Source organism: Panthera pardus, unplaced genomic scaffold (assembly GCF_024362965.1).
Source record: "Panthera pardus isolate Hobbes unplaced genomic scaffold, ASM2436296v1 HiC_scaffold_4, whole genome shotgun sequence".
NCBI lineage: Eukaryota > Metazoa > Chordata > Mammalia > Carnivora > Felidae > Panthera > Panthera pardus.
The window spans coordinates 12994881-13018234 of NW_026526969.1; the positions used below are offsets into that span (position 1 = coordinate 12994881).

At 53.3% G+C, this 23354-nt stretch overlaps 1 protein-coding gene across 3 annotated transcripts in view; it reads right to left on the reverse strand.

Annotated features, from left to right (window-relative positions):
- Positions 1 to 23354, reverse strand: part of SDK1 (sidekick cell adhesion molecule 1) — an 879729-nt gene that overhangs the window by 133558 nt on the left and 722817 nt on the right. For all 3 annotated transcript variants that reach the window (XM_053894114.1, XM_053894115.1, XM_053894113.1), the window contains exons 18-22: positions 21548 to 21663; positions 19597 to 19789; positions 12691 to 12789; positions 6400 to 6591; positions 3566 to 3687 (exon numbers count right to left, since the gene is read on the reverse strand). In XM_053894114.1, coding sequence (XP_053750089.1) covers positions 3566 to 3687; positions 6400 to 6591; positions 12691 to 12789; positions 19597 to 19789; positions 21548 to 21663 — 722 coding nt within the window. The remainder of the gene's footprint in view (positions 1 to 3565; positions 3688 to 6399; positions 6592 to 12690; positions 12790 to 19596; positions 19790 to 21547; positions 21664 to 23354) is intronic.

Sequence of the window (23354 nt, forward strand, 5' to 3'; positions counted from 1 at the left end):
GGGTGACCCTCCCCCTGACTGACACATGTCACAGACACCGTCATTCCTGCTTCCATCCGGTCCTGGGGCATCTTACACCTCCCGTGACCACCCAGAGTGGCGGGGGGGGGGGGGGGGGAGGGGGAGGTGAGTTGGTGCGGTCAAGTGTTTTGGGAGACAGTCCACATTCACATGACTTTTCCTTCAATGTATTGTTATAATTGTTCTATTTTACTGTTAGTTACTGTTGTTCGTGTCTGACTGAACTAATTTATAAATTAGATTTCATCGTAAGTATGTACATCTAGGGAAAAACACAACATATACAGGGGTCGGCACTGCCCCGGTTCCAGGGGTCCATTGGGGGTGTTGGAATGCATCCCCGAGGATATGCTGGCCAGGGTTTTGGGGTGAACTTCCAGTGTGCAGGAGACATGGGGCCAAGGAACAAGTGACAGCACAGGGAGGTGAAGCGTGTCCCTCCAGCGTGGGACACCCAGGTGACAGCTGCCTGGGACTCGTCCACGAGGCACTGGCATGGTACCACAGGAGGGCTCTAGATGAAGGGTCCAAACCTACAGAGACAGAAGGCAGACTCACCCTTGCTGGGGATGTGCAGGGGGGAGGGGGAAGAGTGCCGGGGGTCATAAAGGGCACACGGACACTTCTAGGGGTCATGGGTTTGCTCATCAACTTGACCATGGTGAGGGTTTCGTATTCAGAAGAATACGTACAATTAAGTCAAAACTTACCAAACGGTACGGTCTAGAAATATCCAGTTTATTGTATGCCAATTAAACCCTGATAAAACTATTAAGAAATTTCTTTAAACAATGTAAGAGTCATGACAACCAAATGCATACTGTCAAGTCTGTGTGGATCTTGTTTTTCATCAAAACCATAGTAAAAAGATATTCTTGGGAAATCTGAACGTGGACTGATTATTAGATGATAATGAGAAATTTTTAATTAACCTTATCAGGTGTGATAACTAAATTATAATACTGAAAGTATCTATATCTTACTTTTATTTTTTTAAAGGCTTTATTTTTTTAAGTTTATTTATTTGTTTTGAGAGAGAGAGAGAGAGAGAGCGCGAATAAGCTTGCAAGAGCTCCTGGCAGAGAGAGAGGGAGAGAGAGAATCCCAAGCAGGCTCCATGCTGTCAGCAAAGAGCCCAATGTGGGGCTCGATCTCATGACCGTGAGATCATGACCTGAGCCAAAAATCAAGAATCGGATGCTTAACTGACTGAGCCACCCAGGCGCCCCGCAAGTATCCACATTTTAATGTAAAGTTTTTATCGAAGGAAATACAGACATGCACACAAGTGTACGAAGCACGGGCGCACACACAACATGAACACACGTATGGAGCCCAACTCCAGACCGAGCAACACCAGCAGCATTATGGGGGCTCCAGCCCTGCTGTCCCCCAGTGGAACTGTAAGACTCCAAGGGGAGCCGGGATTCCAATCCCAAAAAGTACTTCTTCTTGTTCTGGAACTTTACGTACGTGGAATCAAACAGTATATACTCGAAACACAAGTCTGGCTTCCTTTGCTCAACATCATGTTCATGAAATTCATCCACATAATAGTTACACGCACCTACACTTTAGAGACGTGCTAGAAATCTGGCGGGGAAATGGTGTGTGGTCTGAGCTTGCTTTAAAACGCTGTGGCTGAATCAAATCAGCACGTTGTACACTTTAAACTCAGACAGTGACGTATGCTAATTACATCCCAATGAAACTGGGGGGGGGGGTGGTGATAATGGATAGATGTGTGTGTGTGTGTGTGTGTGTGTGTGTGTATAATTATGCATATGTGTATCTATGTGTATATAAAGAAGTCAAACTGCCTAACCAGATTAGCTGCTAACATTACCATTCCATATACAAACATGACCACATAATTCTGCATAAATGACTTCACATAATACAACTCCTACTACCTTTGATCTGCTCGTTTGCATTAAATAATATGTACGGGAACACCTTTCTATGTCAGTAAGTCAACAAACATAATCTTTACCATTATTTTCCATAGCTGCATTTTATGACATAAAAGCATTAAAAAAAAAAAACCCAGCTCAGCAACAATAAAGAGAGGGACTAGATGAATCTAGGTAATAGAACAGATGAGTCTAGGTCATGGGTATATGGGAGTTCACTGTGTTACCGTCTTTCCTCTCCGGTATGTTTAAAATTTTTTATGTTAAAATTAAAGACGTGGTCGTGGGACAGCAGTACTGAGCAAATGTCCTGTGGCAGAGAAACTGCTGTGTCCACCACATCGTTTCCTCCTCTCGGGCACACTGAGAGCCGTCCCAGACCCCCTCACGTTAAACTGGAGCCATGTGACTGAATTCTGGTAGACAGAATATGGACAGAGGGCTGTGATCCCCGCTGGCCCCAGAGGCATGAAGCGAAGCCTCCGTCCGGTGAGCCACCACATCCCTGTGGCCCCGCCGAGCCTCACGCGCAGGCCTAAAGCTGCATCCCCGGGGTGCAGCCCTCCCGTGAGCAGTGATACAGAGGGCACCACGTGCTCCCGCAGGCCTTGCCCAGCTATTTCTGAGGGACCTTGAGACCTAGAATTGGTTTTCCTGAGATAGAGTGATTTTCTCCCATAATTTCTTCTGCGTGTTTTAAAGTTCGCTTTCATCATCTTGATTCCCATTCACTGGGGACCGGCTATTTTCAACTTGACGTGGGGGGGGGGGACTTTTTTTCCTAAGGAAATAATTGTTGCGGTCTCATTTATCGATGAGTCCCAACGAGCAGGTTTGGGCTTCCAGAATCCTGCAGAGGTTTTCGGAAATAGTTGCTTAGTCAAAGCTTTGAGGATCTGAACAGCATCTGTTCCCTGATCGACGGCCAATTTGCAGGAGTGACTTATCTCGCAAGAGGGCAGAAGCACAGCTATGAGTGTCGCTGGGACTTTCGTGCAGACAAGAACGGTCCGGAAACGTTACTGTTCCCGTCATTTGTCTCTTTAGCTTTTTACCTCCTGTTCTTGCTGGGACATGGAACCGTGGCCTGTGTGGCACTACCCCCGTCTCCGGGACCCCGTGTGACCTGCCCTCAGGCCCCCCTGCTGGGTCCTCCACTGCGATGTGCACGTTCCTTTCCCAGCAGCCTGAGCGTCTTTCTCCCAAGACAGAAACCCCACCTTTTCGTTTTACTGCCTGGGACAAGCATGCTGTCCTCACGGCACATATTCACGCACACGTACATTTGGTGGCTAATTGTTACATGGAATTAAAAAGAAATAAATCAAGGATGCTATCCAATCGGATACCCTATTTGGAGCCAAAACTTGAACGTGAGCGCCGGCAATCACTCCTTCCGTGGCCCACGCAGACCGCAGGCTCACGTCCCCATCTCCCGTGTCCGTCCACATCCTGCCCCCAGTAGCCCGTCGTCTCCAGTCTCTTGTCCTGCAAACACGACCACCTCCCCAACCGCTGTCCCGAGGGTCACCGCGCTACTGACCGGTCATTCTTCAGAGTCTCCCACCGCCACACGCAGGCCCCCGTGTGGCTCTCTGGAAAGCCCTCCGTCCGCTTCCGCGAGCACATACCTGTCCCTCTACGATCCACCTGGAGATGGACGTCTTCCCGTCGTAGCCGGGGCGGAACTGAAGTGTGGCTGAGCGGGGGCTGATGTTGGAAATGACCAGGTTGGACGGGGCACCAGGGAGCTCTAGACAAAAAGGACAGAAAACATGGAGAGGCGAGGTTCTGAGAGCTTAGGAAACGCATCAAATGTGTCAGCAAGGACACGGTCTCAAGACGCCCAGATTTGCTTTCAGTACCCCTAAGCGAGAGGCACTGCTTCCCTGGGACGTGACCCCAGCACGATCCTTACTTTCCTAGGGCCGTCCGTCAGGCCCCACGGCCTCTGCAGTAGGGCGAGGACACACGCAGCCCCAGACAACAAACTCGGAAGGTGGGACTTCCTCGTCTCTGTGCACAGCCGGTAATTAACAGCTGCAGGCTGAGGGAAGTAAGCGTGAGCGATGTCATTCTTCCTGGCCCCAGAAAGAGCACAGAGACCAAACACCCACCGTCTCTCTGGTGAGGACCGTGAAGCCGGGGCAAGCAGAGCGGGGCGGGCGGAAGACAGCAGGTGCCGTGTATCACTGCCAGGTGCGCGGGGTCCTGAGCCTTAGGCTCCCGGGTCCGGTTTCCAAGACAACCACATTCGGCTGAAAATGCAGGGCTCTCCCCACTCTGCCTGAGTTCAGTGTCTCCGGCAACGAAATGGGGAGGGGGAGACACACTCCCACCCTGGGAGGTTACGTGGGTCTTTGGCCTACTCACCGAGTGGAGACCCTCTGGCAGGCTGCTCCCCCAGAGAGCCGGTCCCGCTCAGAAGCGGGACACCGTGAGTCTGAAATATGGGCTCTTATCTTGGCAGCACAAACGGGGAGGATACGGGGATGGGGTGAAGCCGACAAGGACGCCGTGCAGGCAGCAGAGGCGGTGGGCAGCCCGTGCCGTGTCCGAGGAACATGTCGCGCCGGGGGCGAGGGGGCAGGGGGCTGAAAACCGGGACCAGCATGGGGACAGTAAGGCCACGTGAGCGGTCAGGATGGCACTGGCACAGGCAGGGTCCTCAGGACCTCAAGGGTCCTTTCCGCGTCTAGGTTCACGACTCTGAAGCAGGAACTGCTCAAATCGAAGGACAAGTGACTCTCGTCTTCGTGTTTCTCAGCTCGCTGGACTCTCTACGTGGTGCTCTAGACATTTAACGGCTGTGAGCCTGAAGTGCAGGAAGCGGAACACAGTCCTGCAGCGTGATGTGATGGTGGGTGTGAGTTTGCTTCCAGACAGATCTCCAGGCCCTGGACCCGTGTCCAGCTGCAGGTGAGCTCACCAAGGTTAACTTGGCACAGCGGGGCCCTCTCCCCGCGAGTTCTCTCTCCGTGGTGCCTCCGGAGGTGTGCAAGGTGCCCGAGCCGACCCAGGGGGACCTGGTTACACGTGGCGATGCTCCCCAAGTCGCCGTCCGTCGCTGAGTGTGAGACAATTCTAACACATCCAGCGTCCCGCCATCATCGCTGGTTATTAGGGCGTTAACAGTATCTCAAACGTGTGCAGTGGGAACGGGCTGTTGATGGCGAAGAAACGCATCTTTCTGGAAGTCAAAGGCTGCTCTCTTTCAAAAAGCAAACTCATTTTGTAAACGCCTTTAAGAGACACCGGACTGCCTGGAAGCGTGGTCCCCGACCACCTGAGCACCTGCTGCAGAGGCAAATCCTCCAGTCCCGCCCCGCGTCCGCGGGTCCCCAAAGTCCCTGGGATGCGCTGTGGGCGGCTGTGCCAACCCGCCACCTCGGAGAGAGGGTGCGGCGATCGTGTATCTGGGGACAGAGACTGGCTTGGGGACACCCGCCCAGCTGGCAGAGAGTGTCCTACGAGGTCGCGCTGCTCAGAGGAGAGGAGACACCGTGCCCTCCTCCTTCATCGCACCCAACGGGGGGTGGCGGCTGCCAAGCTCTCTCGTGAACGTGGCCCCTGTGAGGAGAATGCACTCTCTCCTGGGCGGATTTCTTTTTTTCCTCTATCCATTTTATTTGCTTTGCGTCCCTTCCAGATTGCGTGTGTCCCCCTTCCAAGAAAGCGGCTGGGTGTGAACACGGAGTGGGAGGCAGAGGGAGGCGGAGGGCACGATGGGGGGACGTGCAGACTTCAGAGGGGGCTTCAGGGCCTAACCCTCGAAGAGCAGCCAACACGAGGCACACTGGCATCTTGTGAGTGGCCAGAGACTGACAGCTGGAATTAGAGTCGAACCGAGAGCCCACAGCACTTTCCCGCGTTCACTTGTGTTTGTGAATTCCCAGGAAAAACATGTATTTTAAACAGAAACTTTAAGATTAGAGAGAAAAGAGCGGAGTGCCATTCTCCAAGGCTGGAGCGAGCGTGCTGCATGTTCGGGAAGATAATTGAGTCCCCGGCGCCTGGGGACGCGTCTGCCTCTCCCTCTGTCTGCAAGATCTTTCCTCCGCTGCCACCTCCTCCAACTCCTTCTTCTTATCTCCACCCGTCTCCATTGTGTAGTTCAGTTCGGGGAATGAAGTTTCATGCTTCCTGTTCTCGGTTTCCACACCCACATCTCTCACCGTCTTCCCTGCAGGCCCCGACTACCGTCTCCCTGGAGGGCCGCACCCCGCGGCCAGCTCGCTCCCCGGGGCGGGATCCCCCCCCCCCCCCCCGCCCCCCAACAGCAGGTGCTGGCGGACGGGGCTGACTCAGGCCACAGGGCCCGCTTCCCACCCCGCCGCCAGCAGGAAGCGGACACCCCTCTCTTGAAGGTCCCCGGCGGCCGGGACACGGAGCTGCCTTCAGCCCCGGGAGTCGGCGTTCTCTGAGGGCAACGTCCTCAGAAGAGCGGCAGCTGGGCTCTACTGACCTGGCGGCACTCCGGAAGAAATGGTGGACGAGGTCGCCAGGCCGGCCCCCGCCGCGGTGACGGCAGCCACGTCGATGGTGTAGGTGGTGAGCGAGGACAGTCCTTGGATTTTGTATTCGCGAGTCGTGCTGTTGAGGGTGTGGGTGAGCCGGGAGCCGTTCCTGCCGTATACCTCCCAGGAGACCTGGTAGCCTAAGAGCAAGAACAGAGTTAGCCGGGCCTCCCGGGAGCCGAGGGCGCGCCAGATGCTGTGTGTCTGAACACCCGCCACAGCACGGGGGGCCGGGAGGACGCGCGGCCTGCCCAAACCCAACTCGGAGTCGGACCCCTTCTTCTGTGGCCCAGCGCTCCGCACCGCCCCGCCCCCGGGCCCACAGTGCCGTCCCCCCTCCCCCCCCCCCCAGACCTGGAGGGCTGGCTGCCTGGGTTTGGCGACCTCAGCCCCCGAGCTGGGTGGGTGGCGGAGAGAAGAGTGATGGCCGCCAGCCTGCTGCGCCTGATTTCAACTCTTGTCAAAACGTGGATGCGTTTCATCAATATTTCCATTTTCGTAGGCTGGTATTTTCATTATACCCTGCTCTAAATCAGGAGCTAGCTCCTGGGTTGCAACTAATTTGTGGAAACACTGCCACTTTCTCCCTCATGAAATGATTGATCGACGCTCTCTCCCGCACAAAGTGCTTTGCCTAAAAAGTTCCTCTGGGCCCGGGCGCCACTTCTACTGCTCCCCACCTTCTGAGCCTCCTGTTTCCCTGGCGAAATTTCTCCTTCCCCTGGACGCCGTTCCATCTGGGGCGGGGGGCGGGCGGGGGGGCTCGCGATTACAGTTTAGTCAGCCTCGGATTCCACCGTGATTTCTGGCTCAGGGAAACAAAGCCTCAGCAAGATCCTGAATCGGCCCCCCGTGGAGGGGAGTTTATGTGATTAGGGACCCTTAAGAGCGGCTCCTGAAGAGGGAGACAGTGATGGAGAGCGCTCCCGGGCCCCCCGGGGAGGGGAACCACCGAAAATGCTTGCTCTTCTGTCTTTCCAGTCAATAAACTCGGGACACCGAAGCACTGAGAGGAGTCTTAAAGCTCATTCTGATGAAGGCAATAAATATAGTTAGAAACTTGTGCTTGCAGGTAAATAAGAATTTAGAGAGCATCTTGGGACTGTAATATTTCGAAAAAAAAAATTAATGTCAGAAGCTGCTGTCTGCAGTCCCACAGCCGGGGGCTCCGGGGCGCGGACACCAGGCCCCCCGGCTGGGCGGTGCCGATGGGGCATCCCGGGCAGGAGGGCAGCAGAGGGGTCCCGGCCACTGGCCGCTGGGTGCCTCTGCGTACATCACCTCCGCCCGGGCCCCTGTGCCCCGCTACGCCCATGTGGGCTGTGGGCTGCCTGCCCGCCTCCCGCTCGTCTCCCCTGCACAGGGCCCCGCCGGTGACGCCCTGCCCAGCTGCCCTGCTCCCCCTACACCCCAGACTCTCCCTCCTCACCTCCCGCCCCACATCCTGCCTCCCTCCTCCTCAGCGCGCCAGGCCAACCCGTTCTTTTCATTTTGTCAGTTCGGAATTTGGATCTAACTGTACGATTAAAAATCAAATTACTGGCTTCCAACACACAGTTCCTGGTGTGCGGGGGCGTCCTGAGCACATCAGTTCAGCTAATCCTCACAGTGGACCTTCCTGGTCAGAGCCGTCGCTACCCCCTTTACGGCGGGGAAAACTAAGGGGCAGAGAGGTCCGTGGGCTTGCTGGGAGCGGCCAGGGGTTTCTAGGGCTGGCCCGGGGCTGCGTGCTTCCCCACGGAGCCCCCCGTGCACGGCCCTGTCGCCGAAGCCCTGACCCTGGCTCCACCTGGCACGACTCTGAGCAGTCTGATGGCCGCGTCTTCCCTGAACGTACAGCAGGAGGCGTCGCGAAATGCTACGGGCTTGGCCGTCAGTTTGATCTGTTTCAAAGGTGTCCTTCGTCAAACTTCACGGAAATACGGCATGTTGCTCGTCATGGCAACCTGGAGCCCAAACCGCGATTCGAGTCCTCAGTGGGGGGGGCCTTGCTGGAGTCCGTCAGCATCACACCTGGTCGCCGGGTGGGCCGCGACCCTTGCGGATGCAAACGAAACCGAACGACACGCATCTGCTCAGGAAGGGCCGGAAAGCTCGGCTGTGCCTGGCGGCTCCGGCCCGGGGGCGTTTCACCTGCTCCAGCCGGGAGAGGAGGCAGGAGGGGCCGTCCCCTTCAGCGGGCCTCCTGCCTGCTCCGGATGCCGCCTAACGGAGACGAACGGCCGCAGGAGCTTCAGAAATAATTTTCTGTTGATCTGAAGTAAATTCTCTACAAGAGAGCAGTACATCCAATCACAAGCTGTCTGTCTGCATCCTGGCCCTCATAAATCAGAGTTTACGCAGGGAGAGTGGAAGATGCTGGAATTTACAATAAGCGCAATGGGCAATTTGCTCGGCGGGCAGGCCGCCCCTGCTCGGGGCTGCCTTCTCTTTCTGGCCGCGAATTGACTGGGAGGCGGATAAAGAACGGCTTCCTCCGGGCGTCTCGGCCACCGAGCGCCCCACGCAGAGGACCACACCGTGCCGCTGTCGTCGGCCCCAGTAGCAGCTGCACTGACAGGGAGCCTCCAGAAGGATGGTGGGTGGCTCTGGAGGCCGGGTCTGCCCACAAACCAGGCTTTCCTTTTGCTGAACTTGGTGAAATCCTCCCCCCGGACCCCGGGGCAGACTCTGTGGTGCTGCTGGCACGCCCCCCGGGAGCCCAGTCGAGGGAGGGTGCTGACCTGTCAGGGCAGGGCCGCCTGGGCCGGGGAGAGCCTCGCCGAGGGCAGGGGTCACTGGGGAGGTGACTGGGGGGCCCGTGCAGTGAGGCCGAGGAAACCACGGCCGTCGGGCCTCGGCTCCGGTAGGCCCTCTTCCCCCGCAGGCCTCCCCAGAGCTGCAGGGACCCGGGCACGCTGTAGAGTTTGCGTGGGAAAGGGGACAGCGCAGCCGGACAGAGCGAGACGGGGACCACGTGGCTGACAGGGGAAGCGGGGCGTCCGCCCGTGGCTCTGAGGTCACGGCGGTGCCGGAAAGCACCAGGACTCCAGCAGCCAGGAGCTCCGATGGCCAAGCTCCGTGCTGAACAACACGAGGCTGCTGCGTGTAACCACAGGTATCTGTTTAAATAAAATACGAAAATGAGTTCATTAAGCCCTATTAGCTGGCAAGAACAGATGATCGTAAATCGCGAGTACTGGCAACCACGGCTCAGCCGGGGACGCCGGCTCTGCTCGGTGACTTCGTGCGCCCGCCGGAAGATTTACACCAGGAGCGAGGTGTGGGGTGCGTTCACAGAGGACGGGGCGGGGGCCAACTGTGTCTCTGTCGGAAGGGAAGTCTCCGGGTCCATACGTGTCCACCACGGAGCCCTGGCCAGACTTCTGAGACACGGCGGTCACGGGGCCCAAGCACGCACAAGTGGACGCCTCGCCTCTGAAGTCGGCGCTGAGCACAGCCTCGTTCCGGCCACAGGACTGGAGCCGACCTTGAGGCATCTGAGTCGGACGCCCTTTGCTTCCGAGGGCAGTCGTCCTCTGTGCGCTTCTCCCTGGCCCTGCTTGCTTTGCTTTTTCCTCCCTCTGTGTGGCAGAAAACAAAGTTCACCTATACCGGCTGCTGCTGTCTACGAGGTCCTGCGCTGCCCACCCACACTCTGTTCAGTTTCTTCGCTCCAGGCAGCAGGAGGCCTTTGTCGTTTCGCAGTCACACCTGCGACCTGATGGATGCTGAGGGGACTGCCGGATACACAACGGATCTGGGTCCTGCTGTCCAATTTCAATAGTGACTCTTCCCTTTTCCTGGAGTGACAACGTTGCTGACAGGAGGCATTTCAAAACGTTAGCTCCGAGGGCAGAACCAGACCCACAGATGTACCCTGGTCGAAAGTCAGGGTTAGAGGCCGCATCGGGGCCCGTGTGCCCTCTGGGACGTGGTCTCAGCACACCAGTCTATAGGGGCCTCTGGCCGAGCTCAGGAGACAAGGTAGTGTTTTGTGGACAAGCAGGAGAGGTTGGCACCAGGAAGTTTCCCGACTAACGGAAGGGAACAGAGGAGTTTAGGGTAGGAAGGCAGTCCCCAGGCTATGCCTTAGGGCACCCGGGACACTGCCTGGAGCCCCAGAAACAGCGTGAGGACACAGTGATGCTGGGTGCCTCCCACCTGCGTCCACAGGGGACCACGGTTCTCAATTTCAGGACCATGGCATGCCACACGCCTTTGCCCACATCCTGTCTTTGCAGAGCTGGGTTTCTGGTGTTGTCGGTGATACAGAGGCAGGTAGGCTTCCATTAATTTCAAATTCAGCTGTTGAGTTGTTTGCATATAATTAAGTTTTTTGCACCAAGTGACCTCATCCAGAGAACTGCCAGGTGTGTGGAGAAACTTGGTGGGAGCCCATGACCCCAGGAAGACGGGAACCCCTGGGTCGGGGTTAGGAACATGGTGTGAACCCCACCGCCGTCACACTGAGGAGGGAGAGGCTACAACACAGACACTTGTCCCCCCGTGCCGGCCACGTGACCCTGGGACGTCGACACCAGGGTCTCAGACAGGGGTTGTAAGAGGTGCTCTGTGTGCTTGTTCCAAACTAAACAGGATCCTGCAATGCTGAGGTGCCTGCCTGTGGTAAGTGCCCGGGGTCGCCACTGCTGCTGTCTAGGACGTGGCCCCGAGGCCGGGCAGCGGGGACGGACGTCACTCCTGGTCTCTCCAGTGCACGGCTAGCATGAGCGGGCTTCTGGAGTGTCGGGCACAGGAGGGCCTCCGTGGGCTTCTGCAGGCGGTCAGGCTACAGAAGTATCCGCTGAGGGGCAACGCGGTCCAGGTTCGTCAGAATTACCCGCCGAGGGACAGGTTTGTCACAGATGCACAGGAAGGATGGACACCACTCGCTCAGGAGCTGGGTCCCCCTGAGGCCTCAGGATCCAGGCTTAGAGGGCCGAGGCAGGAGCCCCAGACATGACAGGAGATGCTGTAGGCAGGGTCCCAGGGCGCGTGGCCGCGCTGTGGAGACACGAGTGGCTGGCTTGACATTTCACAAAGCGCTCACTAAACGGAAGGGGCCGGTGGCGGCCACAGCTTTGGATGGATGCTGCGCGCAGCCGCCGGGGGCCTCCTCCCTACGGCCCCACGAGGGCTGTACCACTGTCCAGACAAAGAAACAGAGGGTCTGAGAGGTGAACTGAAGCCCTCAGAGCCCCTGAAACAGTGGGACACGGTCCTTCCCACCTTTACCTGAGGCCGAAGCGTGCATGGCTGTTAAAACCAAACCCAGAATTGCTTTTTCAAGCCAAGATTTAAATTAAGCCTGAACCGGGGCACCTGGGTGGCTCAGTCGGTTGAGCGGCCGACTTCGGCTCAGGTCCCGGTCTCGCGGTTCGTGAGTTCAAGCCCCGCGTCGGGCTCTGTGCTGACAGCTCAGAGCCTGGAGCCTGTTTCGGATTCTGTGTCTCCCTCTCTCTGACCCTCCCCCGTTCATGCTCTGTCTCTCTCTGTCTCAAAAATACATAAACGTTAAAAAAAAAAAAATTTAAATTAAGCCTGAACCTAAAAGGTGAAGCCTCTTCTATACGAAAAAAATCATCAAAGCCCTACAAAAGACAAACCGCTCCCCAGAGACGCCTGAAGTCAGAGAGGAGCCTGTCTGAGGGCGGGGCAGGCTGGCCGCCCCGGTCAGCCGGGGTCCCCCGAAGGCCCTGTACGGGGGGCCAGGGGCAAGGAGCCCGAGCCAGGACACCCAGGCCTCCCCGTGGGGCTCCCGGGGCCCCGGCCGCTGCCGGATCACAGCGTTTTAGCAAAGGGTCCGCACACAGTGGACGTCTGGTGCATGCCTGCTGAAGGAGGGCCCTCTGGGCCTCAGCGCCCTCTGAGAATCCATCACGATATCGGCACATACTTTGCCGCATCGCCTCGAGAATCGAGGGGGACGGTGTGTGTGAAGGGATGTGCCACAAAATGCCGATTCCCCCTGATCAAAGGCTCTAGAGGTTCGTTAAGAGAATGCAAGGAGGCCTGGCCTCCGACTCGAAAGCTGTGGCCCACAGAGAAATACCCCAAAGGACGTGGGGCCCCAGGGGCATGATCGCGGGCGTGGCAACCGAGCCCTCTGCCCTCTGCCGATGGCCAGGCGGACACGTCCGCTACCCAAAGAGGCCGCCAGTGCACGTCTACCCGGAGGGCTGTGCGGGGTATGGCCAGGCCATCTCCTTGCTGGGACACAGTCTGCATTTCCTTTTTCAGAAGACAGGGACACTAACCTGTAATAACGCCATTTTTTTCCAGAGGCTCCTGCCAGCTGACCTTGAGGGATGTGTCCAGAATCTCCGTGAAACTCAGATGTCCCACAGCTCCTGGTTCTAAAAATAAGTTAAAAACGAAGCCGCCTGTTAGCACAAGAGTCCCTTCTCTTTGGGTCAGATTTGTGTGGAAAGTTCTAATCCGGTAAGGGCAGCCCGCAGGCCAGAGCCGAAGGAAACGCCAGTACAAATCCTGCGGGGGTGAGGGATTTCGAGGTGGAAGGTGTCTGGGCTCTGGGCACGTAAATTATTTTGCTCAGCTTCGTCCCAGCCACGCCGAGAACCCAAGCGACGGGCCGCGGGAGAATGCCACACTTCACTCTCCTTCTCCTCGATCTGATCTAATGAGAACCACCAGGCTGGCTGGGTCCCGACAAGCAGCCCCTGGCACCCGGGCTTCCGGCCTGTGAGGGGCCCTGCCCCGTGCAGCCGTTCTCCTGACACCAGAGGGTCGAGGGGTGGAACAGCGGCTTAACGAGCAGCCGGCCGGACTCGAGGCCTGTCCCCGCCGCATTTCCTCACACTCTCTAGTCTTCGTTTGCTTTTCTGCACAATGGGGACAATAAAAATAACTCCCCGGGCCAGGCAAATGTGAGAATAAAGCTGAATAAAACAAGGAGAGCAGCCAGCAGGGCCCTGGCACAGAAATGCTGCCTGACACCGGCTGCTATTCTCAGCTCTGCGTTGCCCTAGTATATCCCGACAATCATTTGTGAGAGGCACCCAGACGAGAGGTCCCGGAGCCCAGCGTGAGGGGAACAATCCACGGTCATGGACCCTCAGGGCCAGGGACCCCTCGCCCGCTCTGCAGGGGCTGTGGCACGCCAGGCCCGGAGAAACAGGAGGGGAGCCGGGAGGAGCCGAGGAACCCAGTCCCCCGGCACAGGCCCCCACCCCCGGGGGGAAAAAGCCGGTTCCTACTGAGCTCTCTGCCCCACATGGCTCCTCCAGTCAGACCCCGAACGTGCCACACCGAGATCTTTCTAGTAATAACACAGTGCAGTATGTCAAGCTTAAAACAGGAGGGCCTGAAGTCATGGGTGACGCGTGTTGGCCGGCTGGCCAGAGAGCAGAGGAGGCTTCCTTCGGAGAAGCCTCACCCCCGTGCCGGCTACGGCCAGCCTCGGTTGCAGACGGCAGATTCAGAACGTGGTGCTCGGCTGGTACCTGGACAAAGCTTCCTAACACAACTTGTAATTTGAAAAAAAAAAAAAAAAGGCAACAGCCTCGGCAGATACACTTATCTGGGTGGAACTTTCAAAAGACTTTTTACGGATAAGCTCAAACACTGACAAATGCCACTCTCTGAGCAGGGAAGACGGTAAAATAGAACAGTTGTCGAAACGCGCTCACCTTCCTCCAGTTTTGAGTTTCCAGAAAGACATTCTGATGGATTTTTGAACTGACTTCTTTTTTTTTCAATCGATAGAGCAGCAAAGAAAGCTTTTTGCTCCTTTTATACTCTCAGTGTTTCTGCTTCTTGGATTCCTGCCCAAATATGCTGTCCTCCAGCTCTGCTGGAAGCAGCTGGCAATGTCTGGGCTTAAAATTTATATTCTGTTTCCTCTTTACTGTGTTGCCCACCCTCCCCTCCCCAGCCCCCGAGTTCCCATCGCGTGGGAGCTTTGTGGAAGGGGGCCTGCTGGCTGCTGAGCTAAGGCAGGTGCCGTCAGCCAGAGAGCAAGGGAGGCCGTCCCTACGGCCCCCATGGGGGCAAGCTAGCACCCGACCGCCACCTTTCCGTGAGACAGTCCACATTCTGAACAGGAAAAACAGGCTCCTTGCCTGCCTCCCCCCCAAAAATTGAGACTCCATTAAAAAACTCTCAAAAGATGATATCACTTCCAGTTTTCTCAATTCCCAAGAAAGAAATGTCCAATTTCTCTTTTTACCTACTAATGGTGGGTCTAAGTGCATTTTGTGTTCTATTTCCTGGCCACAGAGCTTAATGGGATGTTTCCCCACCATTTCTGTCCACTAACCAGCAACAATTGGGCTTTCTTTCTTTCTTTTTTTTTTTAGTGAAGAATCGAGCCAGGAATTTTCTCTCTTGTTTGAAAGGAGTCATCTTCTGCCACTTTGTGGTTTTTTTTAAAAATGTTTTTAAATTTATTTTTGAGAGAGACAGAGCATGAGGGGGAGGGGCAGAGAGAGAGGGAGACACAGAACCCGAAGCAGCTCCAGGCTCCGAGCTGTCAGCACAGAGCCCAACGCGGGGCGTGAACTTGTGAATCATGAGATCGTGACCTGAGCCAAAGTCGGATGCCCAACCGACTGAGCCCCCCCCCCCCCCCCCCCGGTACCCCCGCCACTTAGTGTTTTTAATGAATATTCTCTGGGAAGAGAGGTCTGCTACCCAGCTGGACCTGGCTGCGGCTTGAGCAGACAGCGCCTTGCCTCTGCCAAAGAATGCAAACACACACATAATGGAGAGCTACAAGGGGGGTTCTCGTCAAGTGTGTCCCCCACCAGCTCCCTCCCCACCCTGTCTACACACACGAGGGGGCTGTGCTTTCCTACACATGAGTGCAGAAAGTACCCTTCATCCAGACAAGGCTGCCTCCTTCTCTGAGACCCCACACGGGTCCCCTGCGTGCCCCCTCTGTACCCTCAGTCCCCACACCTGCAGGTCCGGCGTGACTGGGCTAGAGCCCAGTGGCTTCCCCCTTGTTTTAACCCCCGCCCCACAATCTGCCCACCTGATCCTTAGAGTGACTTCATGTGCTTAGGTGGCTTTAACTGCCTGGGATCTTACGGCACAGACACCCTGGGGTAGAACTGATTTCAAATGTTTCCATCTGTGCTTAGACCACATATTCAAATGTTTCCATCTGTGCTTAGACCACATATTCCCTAACTCTTTCTCGGAAAGTAAGGTCACAATTGCGAACTGCCAGGCCTCCCCAGTCCACTTCAGATGCCCCTCTGCTGCCCATCGGCCACATGGGCCCAGATGCCCCACAGCCACTGCACACCCGGTATGTCCCAGTCCAGCCCCGCGTCCTCACCCCAGACCACTTTTCCACATCGTCACTGCTGGCTTCTTCATCGACAGTCACATAAACCTCAGCATGTTAGGCCATCCTGGGTGATTCTTTCCACCCCTCTATTAACGAGTCCCCCTGTATTAATGAGCACCCAAACTCCCCGTGACACGTCTTCAGGGTCCATTGCCCCTTGTCTCCACAGCCTGGAGGTGGGCTCTTGTAATTTCGTGCCTTCTTCCCAGCATCCTTCACCCGTACCTCCAGTCCAACCATCACAAACCCCCCAGACAGAGCTTCTAGAACTACAGATCTGTTCAAATAGCACCCCTAATGGAGAACCTCCTGTGGTTCCCCAATACCCAGAATGTCTTTGTCCAAGTGCCTGAACTTAGCGGTTGAGACTCTTCTGGGTCAGCTCCCAGCTAGTTTTCCCAGCTCATTCCCTCCCCCACCCCCGCCCCATGCTGCACTGCAGCCACACCCAACAAGTCATATCCTGTCACGCTCGCACACTCTCCTTACCACTGTCGGTTCTATTTCTCCTCCCTGGAGTGGCCTCAGCCATTCTCTGAGTGAGAAGCTCAGCTGTCAAACTGTCACCTCCTCCACAAGACTTACCCCACACCCCACCGATTTTCTGTCCCTCTTCGCTGGGCGGCTGCAGCCCCTTCTCCAGGCCTCCCTCCTCAGTGGCACTGGCCTCAGCCACGTCCCTCTTGTCCTATTAGGCCATAAGCTCCAAAGGCAGAGGCTGTGCTGACTTATCTTTGTAACCCTTGCGACACCCAGCTGGCTACCTCGCACATGGCGGGCATTCCAGAGACACGTGAATGTTAAGTGTGCAGACTTGTTTCTGTGTGGGACAGATGGATGAATGAACCAGTCAATCAGCATTTAATTATGATATAATTACAGTAGGAACAAGACTTGATGAGATAGGCACACATCCTTTTTTTAAATGAAAGAGCTAAATGCGATCAACGTTCTCCTTTAATCCTAAACTCTGAGGGCGGGGGAAGGGCTGCATAACATTCGCAGCTGAAAAGCAGGTTCCACAGAAGAATGCACATTATTCTTTCCAAGCACTTGCGATGAAACATTTACCAAGACTGACCGTGTGCTGTGCCATAAAGCAAACTTCAATGAATTTAAAGGAATTGAAACTGTACAAAGTGTGCTCTCTGACCATAATGGAATCTAGCTAGAAATCAGTAGCAGAAAGGCAACAGGAAAATCTCCAAACACAAGGAAACTAAATAGTACACTTCTAAATAATTCGTGGGCCAAAGAGGAAGTCTCAAAAGGAATAAAAATACATAGAGCTGAATGAAAATGAAACACACTATAGCAAAATATGAACACCATGTATCAAAGTATGTGGGATGCAGCTAAAGCAGTGTGGGGAGGAAAATTTATAGCACCAACTGTTTATAATAGAAATGAGTTTAAATCCATAGTTTAAATACCCACATCAAGAAATTTAAAAAAAAAGATCAAAAAATAAACCCAAAGCAAGCAGAAGGAAATATTAGCAGCAGAAATCAACAAAACCAAAAATAGGAAAACATTAGAGAAAACTCGATGAAATAAGAAGTTGGTTCCTCAAGAAAAAAATCAACAAAATTGATAAATCTCTAGGAAGAATGACAGAAATATAAAAGGAGAACACCACTCTCATAAATGAACAAGGAACACAATGACATATCCTGCAGCCATGGAAGAAGGGACTACCGCCAGGAGTGTGACATCCACACACGTGAAAGTCACAGATACTGACACCAGACCAAGATTAAACAGACAACTGAACAGTAGTATAACCATGGCAGAAACTGAAACGCTCCCCCAAAAGAAATTTCCAGGCCCAGAGGATTTCACTGGAAAATGCTACCAAACATTTAAAGAAGGATTGACGCCAATTTTATGCAATTGCTTCTAGAAAGCAGAAGACGGGGGGAACACAACCAAATTTATTTCATGAGGTCCACATTTCCCTGACACCAAAACCAGGCAGACATTAAGTACGGGAAAATAAAACTGCAGACCAGTATCTCTGATCAACTTGGATGCAAAAACATCACCCACAAAGTATCAGCAAACAGAATCCAACAACATAAAAAATAATTACAAAATGTGACCAAGTGGGATTTACTCCAAGTGTGTAAGCCTGGCTCAACATTTGCAAATCAATCCACCGTTATCTGTCCACTCGCTGAAAAGACAAATCCCATAATCCTATCACTCCATGCAGTCGAGGCACCTGCAGAATTGAACGGGCAAGGTAGTCACAGGAGTCACAGGGTGGAGCGAGAGCTGGGTTATGGAGAGTGTGACAGGTTAGGGGCCCAAGTAATCGTTTATCTGGGAAGGAAATGAGCTCACTGGGAGCTCAGCGGGTCAGGGCAGTCAGGGAGGGATGAGGGAGATCTGAGAAATGGTCAGACTCTTCATCCTCCGAGAGAAGAACTGGGGTGTAAACAGAAAGATTCTGAGATGGCAGCTAGGAGGAGGAAGCTCATTTTGGACAGCCTTGACCCCTATAAATGCTGCCTCTGAGCACTGCAGAGGCTGAGGTCACAGGGAGCAGGGAGGTCAGAACCCCACCGCCACACTGCCCATCGGGGTCATCGGTGGAAGAGGGGGCCGGCCACACCCTGAGCTGGAGGACAGACGAGTGGCAGCCCTGGGTGACACTGTCTTAAATGTCTACTGGTTTCAACTGTCCTTATAAACAGAGGACACACTCACTGTAGAAATGAGATATGCGGCAAAATCCAAACAAAAATGTAAAATAAATTCCTAATCACACCACATAGAGATAATAACCGTCAAAAATGTGACATATTGGGTGGCTCAGTCTGTTAAGCGTCCGACTTCGGCTCAGGTCATGATCTCGCGGTCCATGAGTTCGAGCCCCACGTCGGGCTCTGTGCTGACACCTCAGAGCCTGCAGCCTGTTTCAGATTCTGTGTCTCCCTCTCTCTCTGACCCTCCCCCGTTCATGCTCTGTCTCTCTCTGTCTCAAAAATAAATAAAACATTAAAAAAAATGTGACGTATTTTCTTCAAGGTCTTATCTCATGGAGTTTTATACAAGTTTTATACAATGTTTTTATAAAATTTGTATCTCATACAGTTTTGTGTATTATTTTTTTCACTTATCATTAGATCATGACCATTTTCTCTCTAAACTTTTTTTTTAATAACTGATGAAATATTTAGTATATTGTCATTCCATAAGTTTTTCAATTACACCCCTCTGGAATATCTGAATGTTTTTCTTCTTCTTCTTTTTTTTTTTTTTTTGCAGTTGCAAATAACTGCTGTGAGCCTCCCTATGTCAGTGCCTTTGTGCACACGTGTGGTCATTTTCTCAGGTGACTTCTCCATATAATGCCTTCTGCAGTGTCATCTGGTCTGAGGGCAGAGCAGGAGCTGGTGTGAACTGACTGGATAGAGACAACACCGAGTCAAGGTGCTCAGAGGGGCCCAGGGTGAGATGCCCCGGGGAGGGTCAGGGAAGACGCAGGCTGGGAGGCCTGGCAGGGCATTCTAGAAGATAAGGGGGTTGGAAGTTGAAATCTGGGGGAAGAGAGGACCAGCAAGATGAAAGGCTGACCACAGGGCTGAGACCAGACTGTTTCTCTTTCCCTCTGAGCTCTGTCCGCCTGCCAGGCTTCCAATCCCAGGGACCGCCTTCCACCACTCATTACCATTACTTTCCACTGACTATCTCCCTAGAGCACACGCACCCCGAACACTGAGGACATGGAGGTTCCTGATGACCCTCCGTGGGCCCCGCCCAGCGCTGGAGGAGACAGCGGTCGGGCCTCCTGGAGGGCTGACTTTGGCTGCTGGTGCGACCACGACAGATGGGTACTCACTGTCCTCATGAGTCCGTACGAGCTGAGGCGTGCTTGGAGGCCCGTCCCCCGGAGTGGTGAAACACAGGACTGACGTGAAGTAGGCAGTGAACTTCTTCAGGTTCGTTATATACCCGTGGTGGGCTCCATGGAAATCTGGCGCAATGGTGACCACAGTGATGGCCTCCGGGATCTCTGCGGGCCATGCCAGAAGCTGGGACGGGACAGGGTGAGAAAGAAATCCTTTTTAATTGTATGTCTTCATTCTCAAGTCTGTATCAGAATCTTATTTTGTGGTTGACGTAACTTCAAAGAGAGCCACGTCACGATCAAGAAACTCTGTAAGTCTAACGTTTTAGAGTCCCACTTAAACATACTGACTTTAAGAGACATCTCGTAGATTGTTGAGATCATATATTTGTATGTATTTGATACATGTCCATATAAATAAAATCTCTACTTTAACTCAATTTGAAATAAGCGACATTCCTCAAACTTTCACTTACGCTTCACTTAAAGATGATGCGGGATGTACGTGTTTTCAGACACTAAGCAATAAAGACGACACCATCTTTCTTCAACTTAATCAGTACAACGGAACACGGACACAAATATTTTTTCCAGATAGTCACCTACTCTGGCTCAAAAAGAAGCCCCCTGATTCAATGGGAATGAATCTTAATTATTTGTGATTTATGTCACACTGCTTTTCTGAAAAGAATTTTAGGAGGTTGATTACAGTTTTGAAGAAAAATAGTGCATCTACATATTCTAAGGGATGTTGTTTTCACATGCGGGCAACATCATGTATGAGCGGGACTTCTAATTCCTGTGACGCCAAACATTTGCAGGGCTAATTAGGTCTGAAGGCTGACGTGCCTCAGGACACAAAGCGTATTTACAGAGATCAAACCGACGTCGAGCCATCGAATGAACCCTCTGGTCTTGCCAATAAGACCTGACAGGAAAGCCAAGGAGGCAAAATCATCTTGGTTGATCTGATCATTATGATTTTCTCTCAAAAAAGCTTCTGACTGTAGATTCTTCTGGGGAATCAAAAAGAAAAGAAAAGAAGAGAAAAAAGAAAAGAAAAAAAAAAAAAGAAGAAAAGGCAGGACAAATTTCTAGCTACATCTGCCACGTAATGAAAACCAAAAAGTGTTTTTGTAAGTTGAATCCAAATGGGGAAAAAAAGGGAACCACGTGTCTAAGGAAATAATACCCTCCGAATCTGAAATTACCAAGAATTCGAGCGGACTAGGTAGAGTCCCTTCCCCATGAAGATCTTCCCTAAGTCTACCTTCTAATGCAGAACACCTGTGAATACGTTGTAGGTAAAATTAACACAGGACCCCGGGCCAGCTAGAAGCTGATCTAGTCGGCAAGATGAACTACACTTTGGGAAGTTATGTCCAAATACACCTGTGAAGGTAACATATTCTGGTAGCTAAGGACAGAAGGAGGTTGGATGGTGGGGATCGGTCTGTGTCTCTACTTCAGTCCAGGTAGGTGCCCTAAATTCTCTGGTCTCGGTTCTATAAACAGAACTCTCCCTTAAATCCAGAGGGGGAAGGAATAAATGCCCTTACTTGATAGAAATATCATTCACTTGCGTCCAGTGCCCTTTGTTCTTCCGAGAGGACCCCTTGCCGGGAAGAAGTGGTTTGTACAAATGCTGATTCTAATCAATCGAGATAGGTTTTCCACTGGTAATTTTAAAACGAATGGCTTTTTTCAAAAGAAATTACTCTGTTGCATCTGAAACGTCCTCTTGAAAACTAACAATTTGAGTTCCTGAACCAGTAGAAGTGACAAGACCTTGGATAAATGCTGACCACCCCCCAGCCCCGACCAAGGTCGACATACACCGTAGCTTGGTGCAATGGGTTCTTGATGAGATGAGGGGTGGGCAGCCCGCAAGACCATAACACAGCACGACAGCCACCCAGGGTTCTGAGCCAGGTCCGGGTACCTTGTATCCCTGGTTGATGCCATTGATGAACTGCTGAGGTGGAGGGTTCCACAGGAACTGGATGGTTGTGGAATTCACAGCGTCCGTCTGCACATTCTGGGGGGGCGCGGTAGGCACTGTTCCCGGGCGGTCGTGGAGGACAGCAGGGCAAACAGCAGGAGCACAGTAGGGAGAAGAGAAGAGAAAGACACCCTGAGCTGCCATTCATGATTCACAGGCAATTACGCCATCGAGAAGAGCGAAGTGTGATGAATGTTTTTGGAGGCTAATAGTGGCATCAGAAAGAAAAAGAACTAGGCTATTTCTCATTTTCTTCTGGAGAATTCTTTAAGGCATAGGCAGAGAAGTGGACTGGATCATCTCATTCCACGGGTGACGCTTTCCCAGGAATCCCGAGATAAATAGCTAATGAAAGCTTTCTCTGGTTTCTTTTTTGGTTACTTGGCGTGTGAGACTCAGGCAAGGTTTCATCTAGAAGCCCCTCCCCCTTTAGACACCACTATGTTTCAAGCCCATTTATCCTTCGTATCGAAAAAAAAAAAGGCATCCCTTCCCATATGGATTATTCATTCATTTGGAGGCTAAATCTCTCTTGGTCTGTTACGGGACCACCATTTTTAAGATTTTCCACTCTTGCTGTCTTTCTGTTATTGACCAGCTATATACGTGCCAAATGGCCTGCCTTCCAGGAAGTCACATTCTAGGGGAGATACTCATTTGACGGATACAGGCAAATCGCTCCCTGGAGCGGGAGACTCACGGGGCAGACTCCGTCCTAGGAAAGCACGGAAGCCTTCAAGTCAGGAGGCATCTGGACTAGGTCCAAAAGGACGGGCCTTGAGAAAGGCGCTCTCCGCCCGGAAAACGGAGCATGCAAGGTCTGATGTTTATGAAATCTCTGGTGCACTGTGAGAAAACGGTGAGCGTGGTGAAACATGGGGTGCACAGGGGCAGTGTGGCTGAGGAAGCGGATTAGGTTGCTTTGGGCATCGCCTCCTGTGCCGAACCCAGTGGTTGATCACATACACAGTAGGCAATGGGGGAATCAGAAGTGTTGCGGAAAAGGCAGTGATGCGACCTGGCGAGCCGGTGGAGGATGAGAACCCCAGCGGCCTCGAAGGAGGGGACTAGCACCCTGGGGGTGACATCCAACTTTCTGCAAAGGAAGGTTGCTTGTTTCAGAAACAGGACGCAGAAACTGAAAGGATCTTTTGGCTCAAGGTAAAGAAACAAAGACCACAGTCTCCCGGCCCAGAACATGTGGGAACAGAGCATAGTCCTGTTGAAAGATCATCGTGATCTCTCATTATTCTCCTCTTGGAAGGCTCATCTCGTTAGGCAGAAATAAAAACGCATAAAATTTGCCCAAGCCCCTCAACTGGGCTCTACAAGTCACACTCTCTTCCCATCTGCTCCGGACCCTGGCTGCGCTAGACCTCAGACCCTCCCTCCACCAGCCACCGAGTCCACGGTCCCGTTCCCCGCTCAGCATTTGTGGATTAAAAGCGCCCAGGGGGGTCGCGGTGCCTAGGATGCAGAAAGCTGGGAAGAACCTCACATCCAGCAATAAGGAAAAGCTGAACTAACTACAAAATCTTAACTCTCCTTGAGCCCACAGAAAGCCGAGGTCGACAGGACAACCTGGTGGTCTGGAACGTTAAGAAAAGACACGCCTCTTGACGGGTCAGAGTGTGAGGGCCGGCTCACCGGTGACACAGCAGGGCAGCACCATCGGGGACACCGTACAGCCGGGTAAGGGAAACTCAGCTAAACTTCCTAATGAGTCACCAGCGGCCAGAGGACGGAG